Consider the following 23,073-nt stretch of genomic DNA (forward strand, 5'->3'; position numbering starts at 1 on the left):
GTAGAATCTCATCCTTCCCAGCCCTGAATGTCCCCCAGCCAACAGGCTTGTGCTCCAGGGTGCTCAGTCCCAGACATGTACAATATACACACACTTGGTCCTGGTGACCCAGGCACCTTTCTGCACCACACAGACACGGGGTCCGAGCGTGACAGCTGTGGCTGAGAGCACATTGCCACACATGGCTTTGCAGAACAACTCTCTGAAATGTGCACACATCGACCTGCAGCTTAGGGGCACACACCTCCAGCTGACCAGGCATACACTCTGAGCACACAGCAAAACACAAATGGACCCTGACTGCAGAGACACAGCTTTCCAGCATCATTTGCTAAACTAAATATAGGTACAGAAAGCCCCACGAGATTTCTGCAGAGCTCTTCTGTCTCAAACAGAAAGCCTTGGACCAGATAAAAAGGAATCTGTAATGGAAGGGACTAAATAGCAGAAGCAGAAGGTGGGGCTTGGGAAGATACCTTTAGACTGGACAGAGACCTAATTTTCAGCCACTGACAACGAATGCAAGATGAGAGAGGGAAAGGGTCAAAGTGGGTGTCACTTCTCGCAGCAGATTCATTCTGAGTTAGGCACCAGCAAAAGAGCTGCCCCTTGCAGTGGGACATGCAGGATCTCAGCAGCAGCTAATGAAGGGGGCTTCAGCCTGAGCTAAGGAAAGCCAAAAAGGCAGTGTGCATCTACTCTATAGAGCTGCAAAGCTCTACAGAAAAAAAAACACTTGTGAAACCCAGATTTGAAGAAAAGTTCTTCTGAGAGTCCTTCCCTCCACCCCCTTTGGGAATATCCCCCAAAGGTTTCCAGCTCTGCAAGGCACTGCAGGGACATTATATAATGTGCCTTTGCCTAAGTCCAAAGGATTCCAGCTCCACGATGCCGCTCTCCTACTCCTCCCTCCCTTTGCCCGCTCCCTCCGATGGCGAGTTGCATATGCCATGCCAGGAGAAAAAAAAAAAAAATCCAAAAGCATACAGTAGCCTTAAAAGGCGACCACTGTCCGACGAAAACCCCTTGCGGTGGATGCGCGATGGCCCTGGGCGCGCTCCTCAGGAAACGTCAGCCGCTTTCCCCCGGGAAGACACGGGCAGCCCCACGCCTACCGCTACCTACAAGGGCTTCCCGGCCCCCGCGGTGACCGGCAGCCGGCTGGAGAAGCGGCGGGGAAGCCGTCCACCTTCGGCATCGGCCGTTCAAATGCGGCTTGAGCCTAACTCGAAGCAGGGGCAACCCGTGCCCCCCGCGCACCGCTCTCTCTAGAGGGCACTGCGAGGTTGCTCCGGGCAGGGGGACGGCAGGAACCCCTTCCCCAAAGCTCCCACCGCGGGTGCCGGCGCGGCGGGGCTCCCTCCCGCTCCGCTCCGGGCGCCCCGCTCCCTGCCCAGACAAAGCCGGGCGGGCAGCCGCCGGAGCCCGGCCCGCCCGCCACCCTTACCTGAGTTACCATTTTCTTTTTCTCCATAAACCAAAATGGGGGAGGCCGGCCGCACGGGAGAGGGAAAAATTTAAAAAAAAAGAGAAACAAATAAAACGAAATTTAAAAAGCAGCAGCCCCGTGGAGGCGGGCGGCGGCGGGTGGCTGCGCTGCGCTGCCTCGCCGGCGCGGTGCTCCCCGAGCCCTTTTTCCTCTCTTTCTTCTCCCGTGTTCCTCCCCTTCTTCCCCCTCCCTCCCTCCCTCCCCCCCCTGCCGCCCCCCCGGCTCAGCCAGATGGCTGCGGGAAGCGCCGCCCCGAATGCCGAAGGTAATTAATGCGAGCCGGGGCCGCCCCCGCCGCGCCCCGCCTCGCCCCGCCCGGCTGGGCTCGGCACGGCCCGGCCAGCCCCCGCCCCACCGAGGCGCTCCCTCGCCCGCACGCCGGGACTCCCCACTGCTCCCCGGGAACCGGGAGGCTCGGAGAAGGCGCAAACGCGAGCTGGAAACAAAAGCGAAGGTGGGTGGCCCCGTGCAGCGCCGGTCCCGGCCGGCAGAATCTCACGGCCGGCCCGAGCTCCTCCGCACCTACCATTCCCAGCGCCCCAGGACCTCAGCAGGCGGGAGAGAGCATCTCCCGGCTGGAGGATGCTGGAGAGATAGCTGTCAGTTTTGCACAGACCTCCCTCCTGCCACAAAAGGGAGAACGCGTGGGTTACACGGTGTGTTGGCTGAACCGGAAGCAGTATCCGTGCCAGGATCTGCATTTCTATCATCATAAAACCTGGAGACCGCTGGACTCCTTCCCGGCTTGCTTTTTTCCCTCCCATTTATCTTCAGCAAGCATCTGGCCCTGAGCACCTGAGCACGCCACGGTTGAGAGCATCTGTTCTCTCAGCGACCCCGTAAAACAGAGCGATACACTGCTACCCCATTTGCCAGACGGGATCTGAGATGCTCTGATTGATTTTTCCCAACACTGCACCCATGGAAACCCATGGACAGTGCTGAGCACAGGTCTGCCAATCCCACAGTTAGACAAGAAGACTGTACTGATGCTCCAGTGCTCATGACGCAGAGATAAAACCGGCTCAGGCGAGTCGTGCTTCTGATGTATCTCTTCTTGACACCTGGTACTCAAGAGACTCCCCAAGCTTTAGCAGCAGAGAAGCCAAATTACGGCACAGTAACACCTTGCATTCCCATGTGTTCTTTGCATGAATATGCCCAGTTATAATTTACATTAAAAAAAAAAAAAAAGCCCACTGGTTTTGCTTCATGGGCTTCTGCCACAGCACTGCTCTTCAGACAGCCCATGCTGACCCACGATGCATTTTGGTTTCCCAGTTTCACTTGCTGCAAACTGACTTCTGGCTCCCTCCCTTCTTCCTTTCCTTCCCTCGCCCTTTCCTCATTCAGCAGGCCAGCAGGAACATGTGTCACAAGCCAATCCCTCCTCTGTTGTGAAAAGCAAGAGATCAAGACACCAGAAGCCCTTACGTGCCACCAGTGCATGGAGGCAGAGAGCCATGGGCCAGCCGCCCAACACAACCAAACTGTGGTGTGGGATCCTCTGGGAGGGAGCCAGCCTCCATGGCTGCAGCCCACAGGCCTCTGAGTCAGAGTCCACGTTTTTCTGTGTTATCTCTGGTAACTTGCAAGTTACAATACTACATACTTAAATGCAATGTTGCAAAACCAGGAATAGTAGTGGATTTGGTCTTCCCCCCAATATTACAAATTTGAGATTCTGGAGCACAGTTCTAGGTCAAGCATAAATTCCATTTAAAAGCAGCAAAAACCACAGTGACCTCCTTAAACCTTGGACATGACAAAGCACCAGGTTTCAGCATTGTGTAGTTCATTCATCAGACCTCTGCAAACCACTCAGGGTAACATCCTTATTCTCTCCACTTAAGTAGTTTAACTGTTGTGTTCACCCAGTCTTGCCTGTGCCATGAGGTAGCATCTTGTTGTCCCAGATCTAGGGCTGTAGCACACGTCTTCTGGACATCATCCCACTACTGTTAACCAGAATAGCACCATTTCTGCTCCATTTTGGCCTTCACCTGAGGAGCCTCCAGAAACACTTTCCATCAGAAGGAGTCTTCTAAGGAAAATGAAATGCCCAACCATGCACTGAACCTTTCCTTGCACTGCCTCCCACCACCCAGTTGGTACATCTGCTTTGCTCATGTGCCAGCAGAGTGGGAATTCCCTTCAGTGTGATCTACTGCTGGTCTCCCTCTTTCATCTCCATTGTGGGCCAGAAAGCATCTCCTCCCCCATGCTTGCAATATATCCACCTTTGCTCCCGTTGAGCAGAGAAAAGACCCAATTTTCAGTGGATGTGCTCGGGCAACAAGAAACCCAAGTCTGCAAGCGTTCCCTCTGCTGCAAAACCATATGAAATAAAAATCTGATACAGAGTTTCAAAAGCTTAAAACACATCATGCAAAACATGATCATAAGTGGCAACACTTGAGATTTCTGTTGTCTTGGGTTCTAATAGAGATGTAGGGCAACATCTGATAATGAACAAGGCCCACAAAAAATTGGCGCAAGTCGTCTTTCCTCCCTGAGGGATGTGGGGTCAAATGTTGTGTCATGGCCATGCAGAATAATTCGGCGGACCTCCACTTAGCTTCTCCTACATGAGAATCATAGAACCGCTCCTGAATTTACCATCACAGTTTGCCACCTTCTACTAAGCAAAACCAAAACCCAAACTGCAGATCTTACTGCTGAAAAGAACAGAGAAGCATGAGCAGAGCTGAAGGCTGGAAGCCTGAAGAACACATAGCTCAGAGCCACGAGATCACCCCTTCCTACTTACTGCATTTATTCAAAAAGCAATGTATTCAGAAGAGCTCTAGATGCCAATACTTATGAGTTCTTACGGTTTCTCATGCATCATGGGCACATATGCATCGAAATTTCATTACTGTGTTGTAGAAGCAGCGTTCTGAAATAACTGTGGGCAAATTTAACTAGTCTATCTCTGCAGTGCCGGGGCACAGCTGATAATCCTCATCATGCCAGGCAAAGCTCCTTGCTCCCACCTGAGCATGTCTGTCACACTTTTATATTCTCTCCTGTGTTCACACAGATGTACATGATGGTTTCTGGTTAGCTCCTACCATTCAAATCCAAATGGAAAAGAACCTGGAGATGGATGTTTATGCAGCAGGCGAAAGGACAAGGCCACTGAAAGCACACTGATGAAGAACTAACCTGTAGTTTGACTAAGTAGTCTACATGTACACTGTTAAATGCTTGGGTTAGTTTAACACTCATAGAAAGCATGGAATGAGGAAGAGGAGGAGTCCCCAAACATTCTGCTCTCAGGATATGTTGGTTTGGGTTTTTTTGGTTTTGGTTTTTTTTTTTTTGTTATGTTATTTACCACCCTGCTAAGGGTGGAAAGTAAGCATAGCCTTCAATTTTAACATCCCATTACCTGCATTTCTGTGCTGGCTCAAGTTTAGATGGAGCAAACCTGCCAGCTGGACCAAGGCCAGAGGGAGGAAAAAAAAAAGAGTTTCAAGTGCAAAGAACCAATTTATCAGGAACAAATCTTAACAACCAAGAGACACACTTCTGCTGGTGGATTCCATTCATGTGGGTAATAAAACCCCTGATACAAGGTAACCTAACAAAATACTATTTAGTCGCTATCTGATGTATCTCACCATAGATAATCCTGAACCTCTAGTCTACATTTCACATTTTCTGGATAAACTGTAAGAACATGCAGTGCTGGTACTGAATAGCCAAGGATTGCCTAAAGAACATCACCTTTCACTTGGCCCCAAAAGTATTTGAGCCTGACCTACACAGGCTCTGTCTTCTCCAAGACTCCACACACTGGGCCAGCAAATCTCACGTGTGCTCCAAATATAACCCCCTCCCCCAGCAGAGGCTGCAATACAGGCTTCGCCCAGCCCCGAGCGCTGCTCTCAAATCCACCCGTTCCTTTCGCCCTACACATCCTCTCTGGACCTCCAAAAGTAATAACGTGACAAAAGAGACTTTGTCAGAGGTTTTGTGGATGATTTTGGAGGAGGGAGGAGGAGAATAGGTGAGAAGCTGCTCTGGGTGGCTCAGCATCCCTGAGAGACAGGCTGCAGTCACACGTACAAGTCACATGTGCCCCAACAACACAGTAAGACACGCAACAACACACTAGTTTGCAGAGCACAGCACTGCTGTCAGTTCAACCCCCCCTACAAACAAACGATTAAAGAAAGACCAAAAACGCGAACACATTTTTGTGTTCGCATTTTTGTGGGAAAAAAACACAAGTCTCAAACAAGACAAGTCTTGGAGTTAAAAAGTATCAAATGGTACTGCTCTGGCGCAGGAGCTTCAAAGCCCTCTATCAGAGTCTCTGGGCAGAGGCCTGGGACTCAAGAAGCCCAGCTTGGAAGCAGTGTCCTACAAAACCAGCATGTAAGCTCCAGTTTTGTCCAAACAACATAGAGAGCAAAACTCCTTAAAGTCGCCACTGTCCTTTTGCTTACCTGGACAACTGGGTATTGGTAATCCATACAATACACACCATACATAGCCAAAGATCCTCCAGCTAAAGGCCAAATGGACACAGGACTGGAAGCTTCAAATCCGAGTCTCCGTCTTTCAGCCTTGTGGGAAGGACTCTGGCAGCCCTGCGCAGTGCTTGGCTCGGGCCTCTGGGGCCACTCAGGTTGACACTAGCTCAGCTGAAAATAAAAAGGAGCTGCCTGGCTCGGCACAGCTCAGCCCCTCTCTTCTGGGATCCAGCAAGGCAGCACTCAACCATAGGCGGCAGAGGCTCCTAAAATTAGAAATCCTCTACTGAAAACAGCCCTGCAAGCCTCGACTGAGGAGTGTCCTGCGATTCCCGGGCAGCAAACAGAGCAACTGCCAGGAAGAGGGGGACACAGGATCTTCGCAGCCACCGCTGCCAGGGATGGGAGGAAGCAAACAGCATTTAGGATCTGAAAAGAGCATATGTTCTGGGCTCTAGGTGCGTCAGAGGGAACACTCCCAATCCAGGACAGGGAAAAACATATGGGACTGTTCCTCCCCCACCACCATACCCTTCTTGCTTGTCCTCTGCAGGGACAGGTGCTGGGATTAGCATAGTAAAACCCTCTGGTATCAGGGAAGGAGGGAGGGAGAGGGGAGAAGCCACACTGATATCTCAAACTGAAGGGATCTCTTTCATAAGGGAGTGTGTGCCCATATCGTTTAACGCTTCTCCCTCCCTCCCCAGCTGAGGCAAGCAGGGACAGCTGCCGGAACCGGGGCCAGCGGGGGGAGCTGGGCCCTGGAATGGCCCCCACTGCCCCAGCCTTGGGCCGGTGGGTTGTCCCCCTCAGCTGTTCCAGTCAAACTGGGGGCGGCGAGGGGGATTAACTCTGTCACACACGGTGGTGAGCAGCAGGGAGAAGGGGGCAAGGCTGGGCAGGGCCAGTTGTTGTGCCCATTTTAGGAAGCCCATCCTCCTCATTCCCAGGGAAGAATCTGCTCCCTGACCGACAGGGACAGATGGGGAGTTGCTCAGCCAGCAGGCTCACCCCAGCAGCCTACATGCCGGCCACATTAGCAGACATCCGAGAGCCCAACGCTGATTCTTAAAAGATTCACCACAGCCAGGGGGTGCACCAAGGGGGCCTGACTTCCCGTAACAAATTACACGACGTTTCACCCATCACTACAAAAAAACCACACCACGTTGATACTGGACCAAACCTGGGTTCTCAAAGAGTTAACAGCCCAAGCCCACAAAAGATTCCCACCTTCCTCCAAAGGATAGCAGGGATAAAACCCCTCCCTCTGAGGTTTCAAAAATAAACATGCCAGTGATCAAACCCAAGAAGGGCTAGCCAAATTTCCCCCACACACATCATTTTAAATGCATAAAGTCAGGGGGTTTTTGCATTTCTAATCTTTAACTTTGCTGTAGTGCTGCTGTGCACCACTAAACAGCTCCCTCAGCCTAGCTCTAGGGCAGCTGCCCTTCTATTGTCACTCAATTTCCTCCCCTTCAGAAAGAGTTAAACTTGAGATTTATTTTTTTTCAAGAGGTTAAATAAGTGGATCATTATCTAGCACAATTTGCATTCGCAAACCTTTGTCATTCAGGTAAAGGGTTCCTAATCCACAGCCCTCCGACCCACTCAGCCCAGCAGGACAGCTCTTGGCTCATCCTCTGCCCCCACTGCCCCTTCTTTCTGAGGGCCTCAGAAAAGGACAGCTATGAGCTGGGTGAGTGGTTATAGCAGCTGTCACCCACTCTCATCATCTTTCCTAGGGCCACAGAGCCACTCCTTCCTTACAAAAGGAGCATGACCAATTTGGGGAGTATAAAACATAGCATTTTCTACATCTAAAATAAATAAATAAATAGAAGTTTCTATAGCCATTGTTTCTGTGTGAAGATTTGCACAGACAGAGAAATTAGTTGCCCATAAATGGGGAAACAGCTATGCTTCCAGATCTCTTCACTGGGGAAAAAAGATGAGGATCCCACAATGAATTTCCATCTCATTCTGCCTTTGGCCAACTTATTTCACCCCAAACAGACCCAAAACAGCTTTCTGGAGCTCACCATTATTCCCTTCCTCCTCACCATTATGTCCCCACCTCAGCAGAGGGCTTTCTGGCTACCTTTCAGCAATCCCTGCATGCCCTGCCTGGGGGCACAGATAGAATCTGGCTTCCTCTGAACGACCAATACTTTTTTATTTCCTTCTCTTTCTGTAACTACATGTTCGAAAGCTGCCCTCCCTTCATTCTTTTACATAGCTCATTACTATGCACTCAAGCAATTTAGTATCTCCAATAAAATCTTTTTATGAAAAGGCATTAATTTATACAAACCCAAAGTCTTTTCCACAGCCTGTTTTTGCTACTTCATATTACTGCCCCAGGTTCTAAAACCAAATCCCTAACTAAGTTAAAAACCTTACATTTATTTCACAATCCAATTCTTGTCATTTCCAACCAAGCCTTAGGGGAATAAAACATTTCCAAATCCTAGTGCAGATATCTTCCTATCTATAAATACCCACCAAATGGGCAAAACAAAACAAGGAAAGGGAACATCACCTAAGCTCCTCCGCTGTTTTAACTAATATCCAATAAAACTGCCATGCTATAAAGTTTTTGATGCAAACTTATATACTGTGACTTAACCAGCATCAAGATATTCGGGTGATACTTTGGTAACAAAGCATCACACTTCCCGTGTCCCTCAGGTAATTAAAGGACAAAAGCTAGTTTAAAACTCGTATGTGCCAAGGTGGACACAGCAGGACTTTACTGACCACTAATAAACTACTGAATTTTCTGCAAGACTGGCCACAAGACTGGTTTACTACTGCACACTGACTTGCAACGAATATTAGTCAAATATAAGATGGCGCTGCACTCAATAATTCTGTTTCAAGATAATAGTTCAGCTACATTACCATGCAACCTACTATGCCCATGCATTTCCAGTAACACAAGTTAGGTAACTGTCATAAAATCATAGCTTTGTTCCTGCAGATGCTTACATATATGAATAGTTTTACATTTACAGAAATATGAAGACTGGAAAAGATCTCCTGACACACAGAATCAGATCAACCGCTATCATAAAAGATAATCTTAACTTTTCATAGAATTTATCACACCGTATCTTAGAGCTGGGTTTTGCAGCTACACCACCCCTAGAATATCTGGGATCTGTGTTCTCCAGCTTAATGCTATTCCTGAGCAATTTCTGTCTTTCCTTTGTTCTTGTGCCAGTGCTGTCCTGTGGCTTAGCCGTATTTTCTCTTTCCCTTACAATTAACCTTCCTCATGTATTCCCTCTCTAACCAACCAAGCAGCTGTTCCAGTGTTCTGTCACATGACAGGCTGGCTATTCCCCAACCTCTAGAAGCATGTTCTTGCACCTGATCTAGCCTGTGGTCATCTTTATTTTTAAAGACATCACCCAGAACAACATCAGCTCTGTTTCACAATTCCAGCACTAAACAGCATCTTCTCTAGTCTCATTAGTACTTCCTTCTGTAGCACCACATCAGATGCTGTAGAACCTGTCCATAGAGTAAGAGACGCCATCCCATTATGTAAAACACACATTATCAAGGTAAGAAAATTGGTTATCTTAAAAACAGGCAAGCTGATACGGCACAACCCAATTTTAATTGATGTGTTGCCTTTTATCACATTTTTTATTTGTACCCAGGCCTTTCATTAATATTTGTGTGTCAGCATGCAGCTGAGGTTAGGTCTGTATTTTCTCAGATCATTCCCCACCAGCAATAGGTCTATTCCACCTCTGTTCTCCAAACATATGATAGCACTCATATTTGATAGATTAAAACTTCTATCAGATCTGCAACTGCATGAACCAGTTCTTTCACTCCTGGGAATCAGCACCCCCCTTCCCCAGGCAACTCTTCTTCCCAGCCCAGCCTACCTGCACTAACTAGCATCTTTGAAATGTCCAGTGTGACTGCTTCTGTGGTGGGTTCTTGCCCATTACCAATACTGCCCTTGCTCCCAAGATCAACTCTATTTAAAACAGCCTAAGACTTGTTCAATTCTGTGACCACAAGACCATCTTATTAACTACCTTATCCTCAACACTAAGTGGGCCCCCCCTCCTCCCTTCTCTGCAATTGTATTTTGAGAAACTGTCACCCATTTCCTTAGCAACATTTTTAAGGTTTAATTCAGCCTGATTTTTGGCAGTTCTTATTTCATCCCTACTGATTTTAAAGGCACAGCTATCCCTGCTGATAATTTCTCTTTTGTAAAATTGCTTGTTTTTTCATCTAACGGCCTTTATTAGGTTAAGCTAAGGTTTCTTCTTAGAGGATTTTCCCCTTTACATAGACCATCCCTAATTTGTATCCAAAGTGCCTCTAGAAAACAAATTTAAAAAATCCCAACCAACCAAAAAAAGGCCCACCAACCCCAAACCACACCATTCTATGTTCAGGGCTGCGCTAACTTGGTTAAATGCATTGCTTCATGTATCAAAGCTTATATCCCATCCAAAGGTGGGGAGATGGAGGCTCCTAAACAGCTTGTTTTCCTGTAACAGTTATAGCACCAATAATCCACTCACTGTGTCAACAACAGGTGATGATGCTACAATGACAACATCTTTTGATCCAATGATTATAAGCAGCATTTGTTCTCCAAACTGTATCTGAGAAATTAAAGTTTCTCATACTAATATTTATCTCTCTAATGGTACTGGGAATAGTATAATTTTTGAGCCTCAAGTTTCTATCTGAATCCAATCCTATGAGGGATTACAGCAGACTCACAGTACTTCCCCTGGGACCTCTTTTTACCATTCTTCCTCACATCAATGTGACCAGAAACAAATCCTACATTATCAGCATTGCTCTGCTTTCTTCCTTACAGTCTACTGCATACAATACAGCCTATCACCTTTTACATCTACGCTATCTGAACCACACATAATCTTGAATGCATGTTAAAGCCATGATTACTATTCTTGCAGATTGATATTATCCCTATAATATCTAATTTCATGTTCTGTACCAGTAGCTCTGGCTCCTCTACTTGTTATTATGAATCCCAGGAGTGTTAAAAAAAAAAACAACAAAAAAAACCCAAAAAAACCAACATTCTGATGTTTGTGCATTTATCAATCACACAGGTCCCAACTCTCTCAACTATCACCCATCTAGTTACTGATGAACTTTGTTATTTTTTTAATAACATTAGAACTTTAATTTAAAAATGTAATTTTGTTTTTTCCAGCTCCTACCTACACTTCGCTCTTTCTAGACATACTGTTTTACATGCCACTGTGGTAGCATTCACCTGATTTTCCCCTTTCTGTGTACTAAGCAAGGCATGGAGATTACACAAGTTTTCCCCTGTGCTCTCAAAACTCAGAACTTTGCTTCACATGCACTGCTCTCTTTGATGTCTGGAGACAGAGGAACATTTTTGGGAAATGCCAAGACCACAGCCCTGCACTTTGCTTTGCCTGTTTTGTTCAGACTGTTTTTAAAGCAAGTATGCTAAGTCACAATTACAAGTACAGCTATAAGAACATAATATAGCCATAGTCTCATGATGCTTGAAGTGCAGCCATGGCAGTGCCAGACATTTACCACATATATTTTGGTTTTTTTTAATTGCTAAAAACTGTGGTACTGTGAGGACACAGCAATGCAGTACGGAATCTCAGATATTTCCATGATATATAGCCATTACCCCACATTGATCTTTACAAAGGAATTACACCAACAGTTTCATTTTATGAACTACATTTATAAATCTTCTGCATAATTTTCTGTTCTCCAGACAAATTAATCCAAGCCTTATCTAGTTACTCCCACTAAAGAGCTCTTACCTCTGCTGAATCTAACTCTTCATCGCTAGAAGCCTGGCTGATGCTCTTCCTCTCACCCACCAAAAATGGCATCTTAAACAATTAGCCAATCACTACATCTGCTAAACTGGGTCATCAGGGATCTGATGAGCAGCTTACAATATGTCTCTGCTTTTTAAAGACTGATGTAAATGTAGGAAACATGCCAGCAAGCAAGGATGCATTTTCTGGCTGGATATGTACTGATTTCCATAGCAGCTAAATAGATCAAGCAGCTCAGCCAGTTCATACTAGTGTTAGACAAACAGCACCAAGATTATATCTACAGAGCTGCAAAAGATCCTCATTTTGCACCAAAGCAGGTCCCATGCCCTAAGCATAAAGGTGGCTTTTGCTCACTCCAAGTGAGAATGAAACTGGAAAGTACCCATTCCTCTCTCTAGGGCTACATTTATTGCTTGTTTGATGGAATGGATATAATGTTTTTTCAAACAGCTTCAAGATTTTCCTTTTTCTTCACAGATTTGATATCAACAACGACAAGAAAATTTACTTATGGTTTTGATGCTATTCTGACCCTGGAATCATTAGAGAGTCAAGTGGCGAGGACATAAATGTAAGCAGAGCACGCAGAGGAAAGCTCAGTATTCCAAAATGGCACGCAGAAGCAAACATGACAACACATGGGTGACTGCAGAAACTGGATTTTTCTCACGTTTCAGAAACCTGCCAGTTTTACATAGATGTCCTGATCTCAAGAGCAAGATTTGGTGACGGATCAGCTATGCAGGTGAGTGAATAACTCAGCACACAGCCAGTGCCTTCTCTGCAAGTGAAACGTGTTAAGCAGGCAAATGTCGCAGATCAGGAACTAGATGCATTAAAGTAGAAAAGAAACCAGCAGTTCTGGGGGATGTGGAGTAGCAGCAAACCAGAGTGTGTTGGATTAGCATAATAAGGACATCACAGGAAAGAATTTGAATGGGTTGGTAAAGCCATAGGAGCCATTACTTGCCTGAAACTCTGTCTGATTAGTTAGTGCTGCTGAGTCCTCATGTTCATTAGGATTAATAGTCCAAAAACACATTAGCACAAATTAAATTACCAAAAATACACTTTGAATCCAAGGAAAGTAAAAGCCCCCTGGCAAAAGGCCCAAGGAACCCAAAGCTAAAGAAAGCAGCAAAAACGTAAAGCAGCAAAGATTGCCCTATCATACTCGCTGTTTGTGCCAAGGAAATACCTCAGGCAGACAGTGGAACTTCAGTCATTACACATCCGGTTTTCATGGATAAAATGCACAATTAAAAAAAAAATATGGAGAGAGAAAAATTCCAAAGATAGTACTTAATAAAACTGGAGGTCTGAAATAGCTTCTGATCATGTATTTTCTCCTCCAAGTGCTGGAGATCTCCCTTTTCCACCTTTTTCTGCAGCACATTCTCCATTTGCAAGGCAATTTACTTAAGAGTGATAGTTTGTCTGCATGTGCCACTACCACTCTAAACACTCTCCAACCAAGCTCTGTAGTTCTGAAACCGATCTAAAGTGGCTTAACAGCAGGCATCATGCACACTCTAAACTCTGGACATGAGATACCTGCATCCTGTTACTGCTCTTAGGTCTTCACTGCATCATCTACATGTAGCTGTTAAATATTAATGGTTTGTCTAGACTGGAAAACTAGAACAGTTTGAAAAAACAATTACAAATACACAGCATAAGGGGAGAACAGGTCAGAATTAGAAGTCATTACTTCTTAACTACCTCTTATTTTCAAAGCCTCAACAAACTCTGCTTTAGGGAAGGACATGGAAAAAGGAGGCGGAACAATAATATGAAGTCAGTCTGCTAAAGGAGCATATTGCAAGACTTCTGTCTGCTGGGCAATCGGCACTTTTTGTTTTGTTTAGCTTTCTTACAGCCATCCAGTAGAATGCTAACATTAGCCAAGTCCAGAAACCTGTATACCAAAGGGGATTCGTGAAATCACAAGCCTGGATCTTCTTCAGCCAGAAACCAAGTTCTTCCAATACCCAACCTACACTGTCACAGCTGTCAAGAGAGACAGACAAACACTCTCGATCCTGAAGTTAAGATTTTTGTAGGCAGTCTCCCTTAAGTTGGAAGTACAGATCCTGCCCAGACAACTTCAGCTGCCAGACAAAGACTCAAGTTAATTCAGGCAAAACTTAAGATTGTCCGAAGTCTACCTCTGAAATTACTGCAAAGGAAAAATGTAAGGCAGTGATGAACACTCTTCTGAGTTTGAAAAATTCCCTGTCAAGAGCCTGTGTTTCCAGAACTGAGGTTTTATTCTCGATGCTAACAAGCCAGCTCCCAGCAAGGCAGCTTTAACAGAACAATAACTCACAAGAATCTATTAGTGATTAAGTTGCAAAATAAACCTGCCAGTAGTCTTGATACACCAGCAGCATACAGAAGATATAACTTCATCTTTCCTTTCTATCCCAGTCCATTGCTTTACATACATTACAGAACAGGTTTTAATTATACAATCTTGAGACAACTCCAGAACACCTGAATGTAACATGCAGCAAGTCCAAAAGAAGCTTCTGAAACCAGATAGGCTCCATCGCCTTAGTTATTACCAAAGACACAGTATGAAAGGGGGAAAAGAAAGTATACACAGACTTTCTAGAAAATAAATTATCTGTATCTTGGGTCTGGGCCTTCTTTCAAGGAGAACTCTAAATATTTGGCACTGCTTCAGGAAGCAAATAAGTATACTTCTGGGCTAAGGCACTTGGTAGTGAAGGTGATCGTAGCACAGCTTTCTTTTGGGACCACTTATATAAGCACTGATCTTGGTAATGCTACATGTCCATCAAAATGCTTTTTGCTCATTACATGAGAAACTAAAAGGTGCCCAGATGCAGAATTTCAACATCAAAGAAGACAAGTTGTTTTCTCTTGGTAGTTTAGACATTACATGACAGCCACAGTGCCTTTGCATATTCCTTTGGGGGCAGTGGACAAAGAGGAAGAAAAAAGAATAGAGTGGAGGCAGTTTCCCTTCAGTTCAGAGGCTGTTCCAGAACCTCAGTCAGAGAAAGCTTTGCCCATTCTGTCTCTTACAGTCCCACTTGGTTTTTCACTTAACAAGTAGCAGCAGTTCAATTAGCTGATCCTTAAGGAGACAACGGGGAGATCCGAAAAAGAAAGATTTGACTCTTCTAGAAATAGAGCAGCTTAAGTCTGAGCATTTCTTCAGATGCTAAGCCTACAAAAATTAAGGTTAATTCCTTAATTAAAGAACCACCTTCCTAAGAATATATATTATTAAAAGTCACCAGATGGTAGTATCAGACATACTCTCACCAAGTATTTTTAATTGAATGAATCACAAACTAGGACTGGACCACACTGACGATTCCCCTGTAGTGTAAGTACAGTTCTGCCATTACCTCAGACCCACCAGCAAACGGCCACGTGGGGCTGTTAGAAATGCCACATGCATTCTCAATCCATCCCAGAAAACAGCTCATGGGATAAACCACTTTCAACAAGGGTTTGAGGGAACACGTTCTACCCCGCCTTTGCCTGGGGTGAAAGGAGAACATGATCAACCATTGCAGAGCATTTCAGAACTGTGGCTGTGAGTCTTACTCATCTAGCTGAGCACTTGCTTCCTAACAGAGACGGTTTTGGTATGGACTTTCCTCCCCACCTCGCCTCCCAGCTTATCAAATTGCCTCCACGTGACAAACTAAAATAGAAAAAGGTACTTGTTCCAAGTTAACGAGTGGCCACACAATAAATTATGCTAGTATGAATTTAAATTTATCCCTACTTTAAAGTGGTATGGCTTCCCAGCTACACAAACAAAAGCAGAATTTGGGGGAAAGGTTTTCTGGGACAGCATTCTGCTGTTCTGACACAGTTCTGCCCAGCTTGATGCAATCAGAATAGCAGAGCAGCTGCCCACGTCCCATAACTGTGTAAGCAAGAGGCAAAACACATCAAAAATACTAAACAAAATTCTTAATTGAATGAAAGTAAGAGAGAAATAAAAAGGCAGCACTGTCTATGCGTGATAGCTGGATTCGAGACTATTACTGGCAAGAACTGAGGAATTGGAGAACATCATGCAGGCAGGACCTTTAGCTGCCACAACAGCAGGTCACCAAATAAATAGCAGCAAGTCATCTGGAAACAGTTCCAGCACAGCAATAGACAAAATATGACACTTTCAGCATAAATCTGCGAAGATAATTTCATTATAGAATTACATCTGTCCATTAATTTCTGCAGACCTCAGTTCAAAATCTTGCCCACCTGCTCAGCTTTAGATGATGAACCCTGTTTTTTCTCCATTCCCATTTAAAAAAATAAATAAATAAAAATCCCAAAGTCAGGCAACTCTAAAGGGATTCAACAGCAAAATACCAGAAGTGCTGCAGTTAAGAGTTTGGTGCATTTGCTGAGTGCACACAGAAAGGATCCAGAAATAGCATGCAAAGCTGAGGTTTGGCAAAAATGATGCAGTTTACCCTGAAAGAGGAGAGTCAAGACAGGCTAAGTGAATGGTGACAGCAGCAAGTCATGCTTTAATGTAGGGAAGGACCCCAGGGACTAGTCGTCTGGAGGCAGAGGTGCTAGTTATTGCTGTGTCCCTTCTCCAGTGGTTTCAGTGGAGAAATATAAGGCTGTGGTGGAGAACAGAAAAAGGTATGTTAAGACTATGCCAGCTCAGAGGCAATAAGTAGTCTCCACATCATTTTCTGCCTCAGACTAAGATAAAAATAGTAAAAGGCGGCTAACACCTAGATTTTGACTGTGATTTTTTGAAACATAGAGAAGGATTCTGGAAATCTTTTTACTCTCACACAGAGTCCCAGGACATGGGCACAGAGGCCTGCCAGGGGCACATAAGACAAATACCACCCACACTTCTCCCCAAGAGCCAGAAGAACAGAATAAAGGTCAACATGGCTCAGTCCAAAGCTTCCTCCTGCAGGCTAGTTTCAGCTCCCAGCAAGTTTGAAAACAAGCCACAGCAGCAGAAATCCCTGGACAACAACCACCGAGGGCTTTTTCTGGTTCCACCATCTGCACAATCAAGATACCTGCTCTTTCATCAGCTTTCTGCGACCTCTACAAAAAAAAAAAAAAAATATCACCCTAATATGCCACTATCTGCATTCTCTGTCCCAAAACCACAATGCCATAAAGATGGTTTCCTGGCTACCGTGAAAACCCTTATCTCTGCTTTCTCTCACTATCAAGAGATCTCCACCAAAGACTTGGCTCATGTTCTCTGCACGACTCTCCAGTTACTCTGCAGTGGGACTACTCTCACTTCGTGGTAACAGGACTACTAAGGCAAAAATTAACTGCAACCCCTCTGCATTATCAGCTGGGATATCAGCAGCACTCAAACTTCAGCCTCTGCGGCTTTACACATCTCTTAGCATGAATTTAAAAGAAGCACTTATCTCAGGCTAGAGATTCATTCGTAGGCCAGAGTTGAAGTAGGGCAATACTTAAACTGCATCTCAAGCTCACACGGTAATAAAGCAAAAGCTGCGACTTCAAGCTCTGAAGGGGCATAGCAGGCACATTCCTGCAACTGCTCTGAACTAGACAACTTCTGAGAAACTTGTGCAAATCTTAAAAATCTAATACAACTCGACAGTGTGCAACCTGTTTTAGCAGGCAGATCCAGCTGCAGCATCATCTTTCACATACATTACCCGGTTCTCAGTACAGTGCTGAGAATGAGACCCTATTTTTCAGCACAGGAATGTAGTAGATGTGCAAACACTGTAGGAAGCAAATTTCAGAATGGCAGATTGCCAACACCTCTGGGAAAAATGAGGAAAAATCATCACTGCCACCCAACTGCCCCAAGATTGTCAGCAATACAACAGGAAAATACGTAACCCCCATCAATACAGAAACAAAGAAAATGACAGTCACTTTTCAAAAGGAAAAAAACTCCATGTTTTCTTCACATTCTCTTCCTGGCTTACCCTCTCTGCAATTATGGGAGAGAGGTAGTAATAGCCACCAGAAGTCCAGCTGTCATATTTTGATAATTCAGTGATTGCCCACATAGATCTAATTACCTCAAGCCAGTTCACATGCCTGAGATCTCAGGTGGGCACGGCCATTCCTCAGCCTTGCCCTGACAAAAGTTTGTAGAGTGGAAGCAACAGCAACGCTAGGCTGATCAGATGTTTTTTGGAGTGACCAAGGTTGAAGTATAGGGACAAGAAGAAGGGAAACAGCTGCTCTAGACCTAGACACAACAGAAGACAAATGTAGAAAAATAATTAAACGAGCTAATGAGCCATAGTTGGCAAAGGAACCAGAGGTCAAGGCAGATACAATTCCTCAGCGCGGGAAGAAGGAGAGAAGCCCTCCCATATTGGGACAGAGAGGAACCAAGTTAACAGCTCCACAGCAGAGCTGTGGCAAGGAAGAGAGAAAAAGAGATGTATCAAGAGATATATCAAGACAAGAGGTGATATATTCTTAAATTTTAGGGCTGGAATAAGCAGCAGATGATGAACAAAAGGGAATGTCTGTAATGAATCCAAACAGGAGACAGAAGTGGGATGGCAATGCCACAGGGTTTGTTTTGTTATTGGGTTTGTTCGTTTAAAAGGGAAGTTAATAGAAAAACACCAGGAGCTTAAAATGCTCCAAGCATACAGCCTGCCACTCCTCCTAGGTTATAACAAAAATTCCTGCCTTGTAATGAGAAGGGCTTCTTGGGATCCAGCAGCCCTCCGACTCTTCACCTCCAGCTGGGGGGCCGAGGGGGTTCCCGTATCAGCGGCTCAGCAGCACGGAGCTCCCCACGCTGGCACCGGCCGCCTGCCCAATTCAGACCTGTAATCTCCCTCGACTTTGATTTAATGCAGCAATTACTGGTAATGTGGTTTGAAGGAGATAAATGCCCAGTACAGGGCTGGCTGGCACTGACGCTCATTTCGCTCATGATGCAAGAACAGTTTTAATTAAAATCCCCTTTATGATAAAGGAGCTGCTTGACTGGATGTTTCTGTGCAGCCCTGATACAGAGCCTCCTCCAAAGCGGATTAGAAATCAAAGTTTCCCTCTTCTCGCTACTGGCAACACACAAAAATAGGGAACACTGTCACCATGTCAGCCCTCTACAATTTCCTTAACCCCAGAACTGCTGGGAAAATGCCCACATTTCCTTAAAAGCAATTGTTACTTCTTTATCACGGCTTCAAGTGTTTTCCAAAAACTAAGTACAAGGGCTGCTTCAATTGGAATAAATGCATCCATGGAGCTCATCCTCTGTGATCCAAACCTGGCTTCCCCTCTATCAGGTTTAAAAGGAAATCACCTTGGCTACTTCTATGGCAGACCCATACCTACAGCCTGCATTCTGGCAAGGAGAAATACCACCCATGGTGCTCTGGCACGGTGGTGGGAAATCAGAATTTGGATGAAAGGCTGGAAAAGTAGAAGCTTCTCCTGGGTGAGGCAGAGCTGCATGGACAGAGGAGAGAAAAGGAGCAGCACTGCAAGGTAAAGGCATAAAATTTGGCAAAGCAGTCAAGATCCCAGCACAGACATGTTCCAGAAATGATCTGTCAGCTCTTGATCGAGTTACAGCAAATGTAGGTGCAATTTTGGGTTGGTTTTCTTCTTTGCACTATAGGAAATAACAGAGATGAATACATTAAGCACTGCTAGTTTCTATTGCAAGTGCCAGGAGCAGATTGTCACAGTGAGAAATTGGCCTTGTGCATTACACAGAAAAGGCAGCACTGGGCTTGGAGGCCTGCAGACAGTGCAATGTGAAGATAAAGAGCCTCAAGTCTGAATGTGCATTATTCCTCTCCTCAAGACACCCAAACACACATAAACATAAAAAGGTTGATTAAAGCAGCTGAATTTCTCTGTGACCTTCAGAATGTATCTGTGGGCCATGGGACTACCCAGACCCTGACACAGGTTCCAGTCTTCTCAGAGCATGTGCCTCATCATCTCAGCAGTGCTCCATATTCCCTGACATTGTCTTCTCCTCCAATGATGGGATTCTGCTCCAAAAACCCTTTGTCTTTAACATAAGAAAGCAATTTCAAAGTGGCTGTCATGTTCCATGATTCCCCACCCCCTTCAGACAGCACAGTATCAAACAGATGAAAAGAAAGAAAACCTCTGACAGAACCAGGAGAGATTCAGCACAACAGCATAACCAGCTGACTTCACAGGAGTCTGAAGCAGCAGACACCAGACTACCAAATGCACTGCTACGAATGATGAAACCAGCCTTGAGGAGAACCCTGCTCCTCAACAAGATGAACAAAGGGTAAAAACACTAGGTCAGATACAGCAACACGAAGATTTAGTATGGTTTTGCTGGTGCACAACGGAAAAAAATGAAACCAAAAAAGGCCTGGTATAATTAACAAGATTAAAGGGGGATTTAGGATCAGGACAGAAAAGCAATGGGCCAGATTGATCCTTACAGGATTAAAGCTGGAATCCTACTAAGAGTCCAGTGGTTGAGAGATCAACGCAGTGTAATGGGATTAAATCAACATCAGCTTTTGTTTTTACACAACTGAACCTCCAGCGCCTATACTTTGACTGCTTCAGATAAGCAGCAGAGAAGTTGACTGGTACCCACAAAACAACCAGGGTCCAGGCAGCCAAGCACTTCCCCTTTGGCCCTCTCAGGCAGAAGAGCAATAGGTAATGCCACTTTCACAAACAAAGAACAATAAAATTGTGCTTTATTACAAATTGTCCAAAAAGCCAAGAAAGCTGAGAATTTACCAAACTCTGTGTTTTGGCCAGCCCTAAATTAACTGATATCAATGTGATGGGATCACCCCAGGCCTGATAGATGGGGAAAGCAGGAGGACAGCCCCAGCTGCAATCAGACATGCTGCCAACGGGCAATTGGATTTTGATATTGTCTCTTGCTGGAAAGGAACAAAGGATGCAGTATACTGTGCGGAACATATCAGCAAACACATTTAAGACAAATTGTCGCATGTCCCCATTGCACAACAATATCCAAGAATTACAAAAGTGAGAAAAGCCTCTTTCAGCATGTATCATTTGCATTACAGCTGGTGCAACACATGCAGGCCAGCTGCACCTCTGTTCCCCTGCCCCAAAATTTCCAAAGCTTGTCGGTAATTTGAGTTGGTAGCAAGGGGGAGGGGAAGAGGGAAACAGGACAAGGCTAGATATTCTTTCTAGATATGTAAGCTATTTTTAAAGTTTTTAATTCTTGTAGGAGAGAAAGCCATGCATGTTTAAATAAGAGGGTATCCATCACCACCACACTTGTTAGAAAATGAAAGGGGTGTTTATTGCACACCTGTTCGCAACAGCTAAACAGCTGCATTGAAGAGCAACATTCCTTATGCAAAGAAAAAGCATTAAAGGATCTCATATTTCCACAGCACTTCTCAGTCCAAAAGGTGTTTAAAAACAGCAGTTAGACACACACTGTATACACTCCACCCAAATTTCTTCCATAGAAGAAAGTCTTCCCCAACACTAAAATTTTAAAATGCCAATATCAGCCATTTCTTAAAAGATGTCACAGTCAGTAGCTTCACCTATGCTGAATGGGCTTCTTCTTTTATGCTGGTTGGTCAAAAAAAAATTTTTGGCAACCATAATTGCCATTCACTGCTTCTCCTCACTCAAGCAGCAGCCAAAATCACGGTGTAATAAATTGGGGAGGGGCGGGAATAGCTGGATCCAACAGGCCTCAGGGGAAACCTGCTCTGCAGTGCTGCTGAGATGGTCCCCATGGAGATATGCACCCCACTTATGCTGCACCTTCCTGAGGGATGCTTTTTCTTTACTCACAAGGGTTCTCCATTCAAAAGATACGTCATGGATGCAAGCAGACATCACCATCATGATTGAGGGTGGAATGAAAAAGAAGGCCATTACAACAAAAACAAAAAGTGAAAAAATAGCAACAGGCAGTTCACACTGCACATTTTCTATCTTCTAGCCACGTATACATATTTGAATTCCAGCATTTTTCTGCACTTAAACTTTGTTTCAACACTAGATGATTTATAAATTGTAAAAAAATGTACAGAAGAGTGTTCTAGTATCATCCTATGCCAGCTCCTTAAATATAATGAATAATAATCCCTAAGAATATCTTAAAAAGTTGTCATCTGGTCAAAATATTTTTGCTTCATTATTGTCTTATGTCCAAGATTCAATCAAAGCATTGTGTGGGGGACAGCATCTTTCATTTGAAGCAGAAGAAAAACTAACTGCCTTCACCCTGGATTCAGCTACAGACCCAAGAACCATCTGGTAAAAAATCAGCCAGCGCATTGTGCAGGCAGTATATTAGTCATGAGACACAGGACTCTGAGAACAATGAAACCTAAATTTAAGGGACAGACGAAGGAAACTTAATTACTTGTTTAAGCTTTTTCACAGCTTTGAGGAATATTTAACATTTTTAGCAAAAGAATTTAGCACTGGAGGGCACAAAGCACATCCTCAATGGACTTCTTAATTTTCTGCAAGCCTGTTTTCAGTTCCAGTCTGGAACTATCTGCACTGGTCCACCAGTACAGCTTGCCTCTCCAATGCATGGCTGCAGGGTGAATCACACTGCCTTGGGTACAGGATACCATCCACAGCTGCGGTACTGCAGATACAGACTGCTGTTCCTTCTCCAAACTGACAACTCCATACAGAGAACTTTTTCGGACCCCTCTACATCACTCAAGCTCCTGCTGTACCCCACAGACCTTGCTGAACTATTAAGGGATCTTTTCCAGCTAATTGATAAGCTGTCCAATCATACTTTTGGATAAGCATGCACACATACACAGTTGCTACTCTAGTGACTGCTTAGAGCTGTGGCAAAAAAGCCACGCCAATTCAGGTCCACTCAGAGACCTTTCCCATACCATTACTATTACCTTGTGGGCTAGGACAGTGAACACACTCTGCATTCGCCTCCAGGGAATTTCTCTCTGTCATTCTGCTTCTGATAGGCTGGCAAGCTGGGTGGAGAGAAACCTAATTGAGGTTCAACAAGGGCAAGTGTAGGGTCTTGCACCTGGAGAGGAATAACCCCAAGTACCAGTACAGGACCTACTAGAGATCAGTTCTGCAGGGAAAGACCTTGGACTCTTGATGAATGACAACCTGACCATGAGCCAGCAGTGTGCCCTTGTGGCCAGGAGGGCCAGTGGTATCCTGAGGTGCATCGGAAAAACTGTGGCCAGCAGGTCAAGGGGGCTGATCCTTCCCCTCCTACTTGGCCCTAGTGAGGCCACAC

General features: G+C 45.1%; 1 protein-coding gene across 20 annotated transcripts in view; it reads right to left on the bottom strand.

Moving 5' to 3' along the window:
• Positions 1–23,073, bottom strand: part of RBFOX2 (RNA binding fox-1 homolog 2) — a 170,796-nt gene that overhangs the window by 85,018 nt on the left and 62,705 nt on the right. For 2 of the 20 annotated variants that reach the window (XM_086887344.1, XM_086887337.1), the window contains exon 1: positions 1,448–1,747. The exons of 12 other annotated variants lie outside the window; for them this stretch is intronic. In XM_086887344.1, coding sequence (XP_086743470.1) covers positions 1,448–1,474 — 27 coding nt within the window. In that variant the 5' untranslated portion in view covers positions 1,475–1,747. Of the gene's footprint in view, positions 1–1,447; positions 1,748–2,015; positions 2,056–5,946; positions 6,114–23,073 lie in introns of those variants that run through there. 6 more of the 20 variants (XM_086887346.1, XM_086887338.1, XM_086887342.1 and 3 more) reach the window with 6 other exon arrangements.

This window comes from Cyanistes caeruleus, chromosome 4 (assembly GCF_971803275.1).
Source record: "Cyanistes caeruleus chromosome 4, bCyaCae1.hap1.1, whole genome shotgun sequence".
Lineage (NCBI taxonomy): Eukaryota > Metazoa > Chordata > Aves > Passeriformes > Paridae > Cyanistes > Cyanistes caeruleus.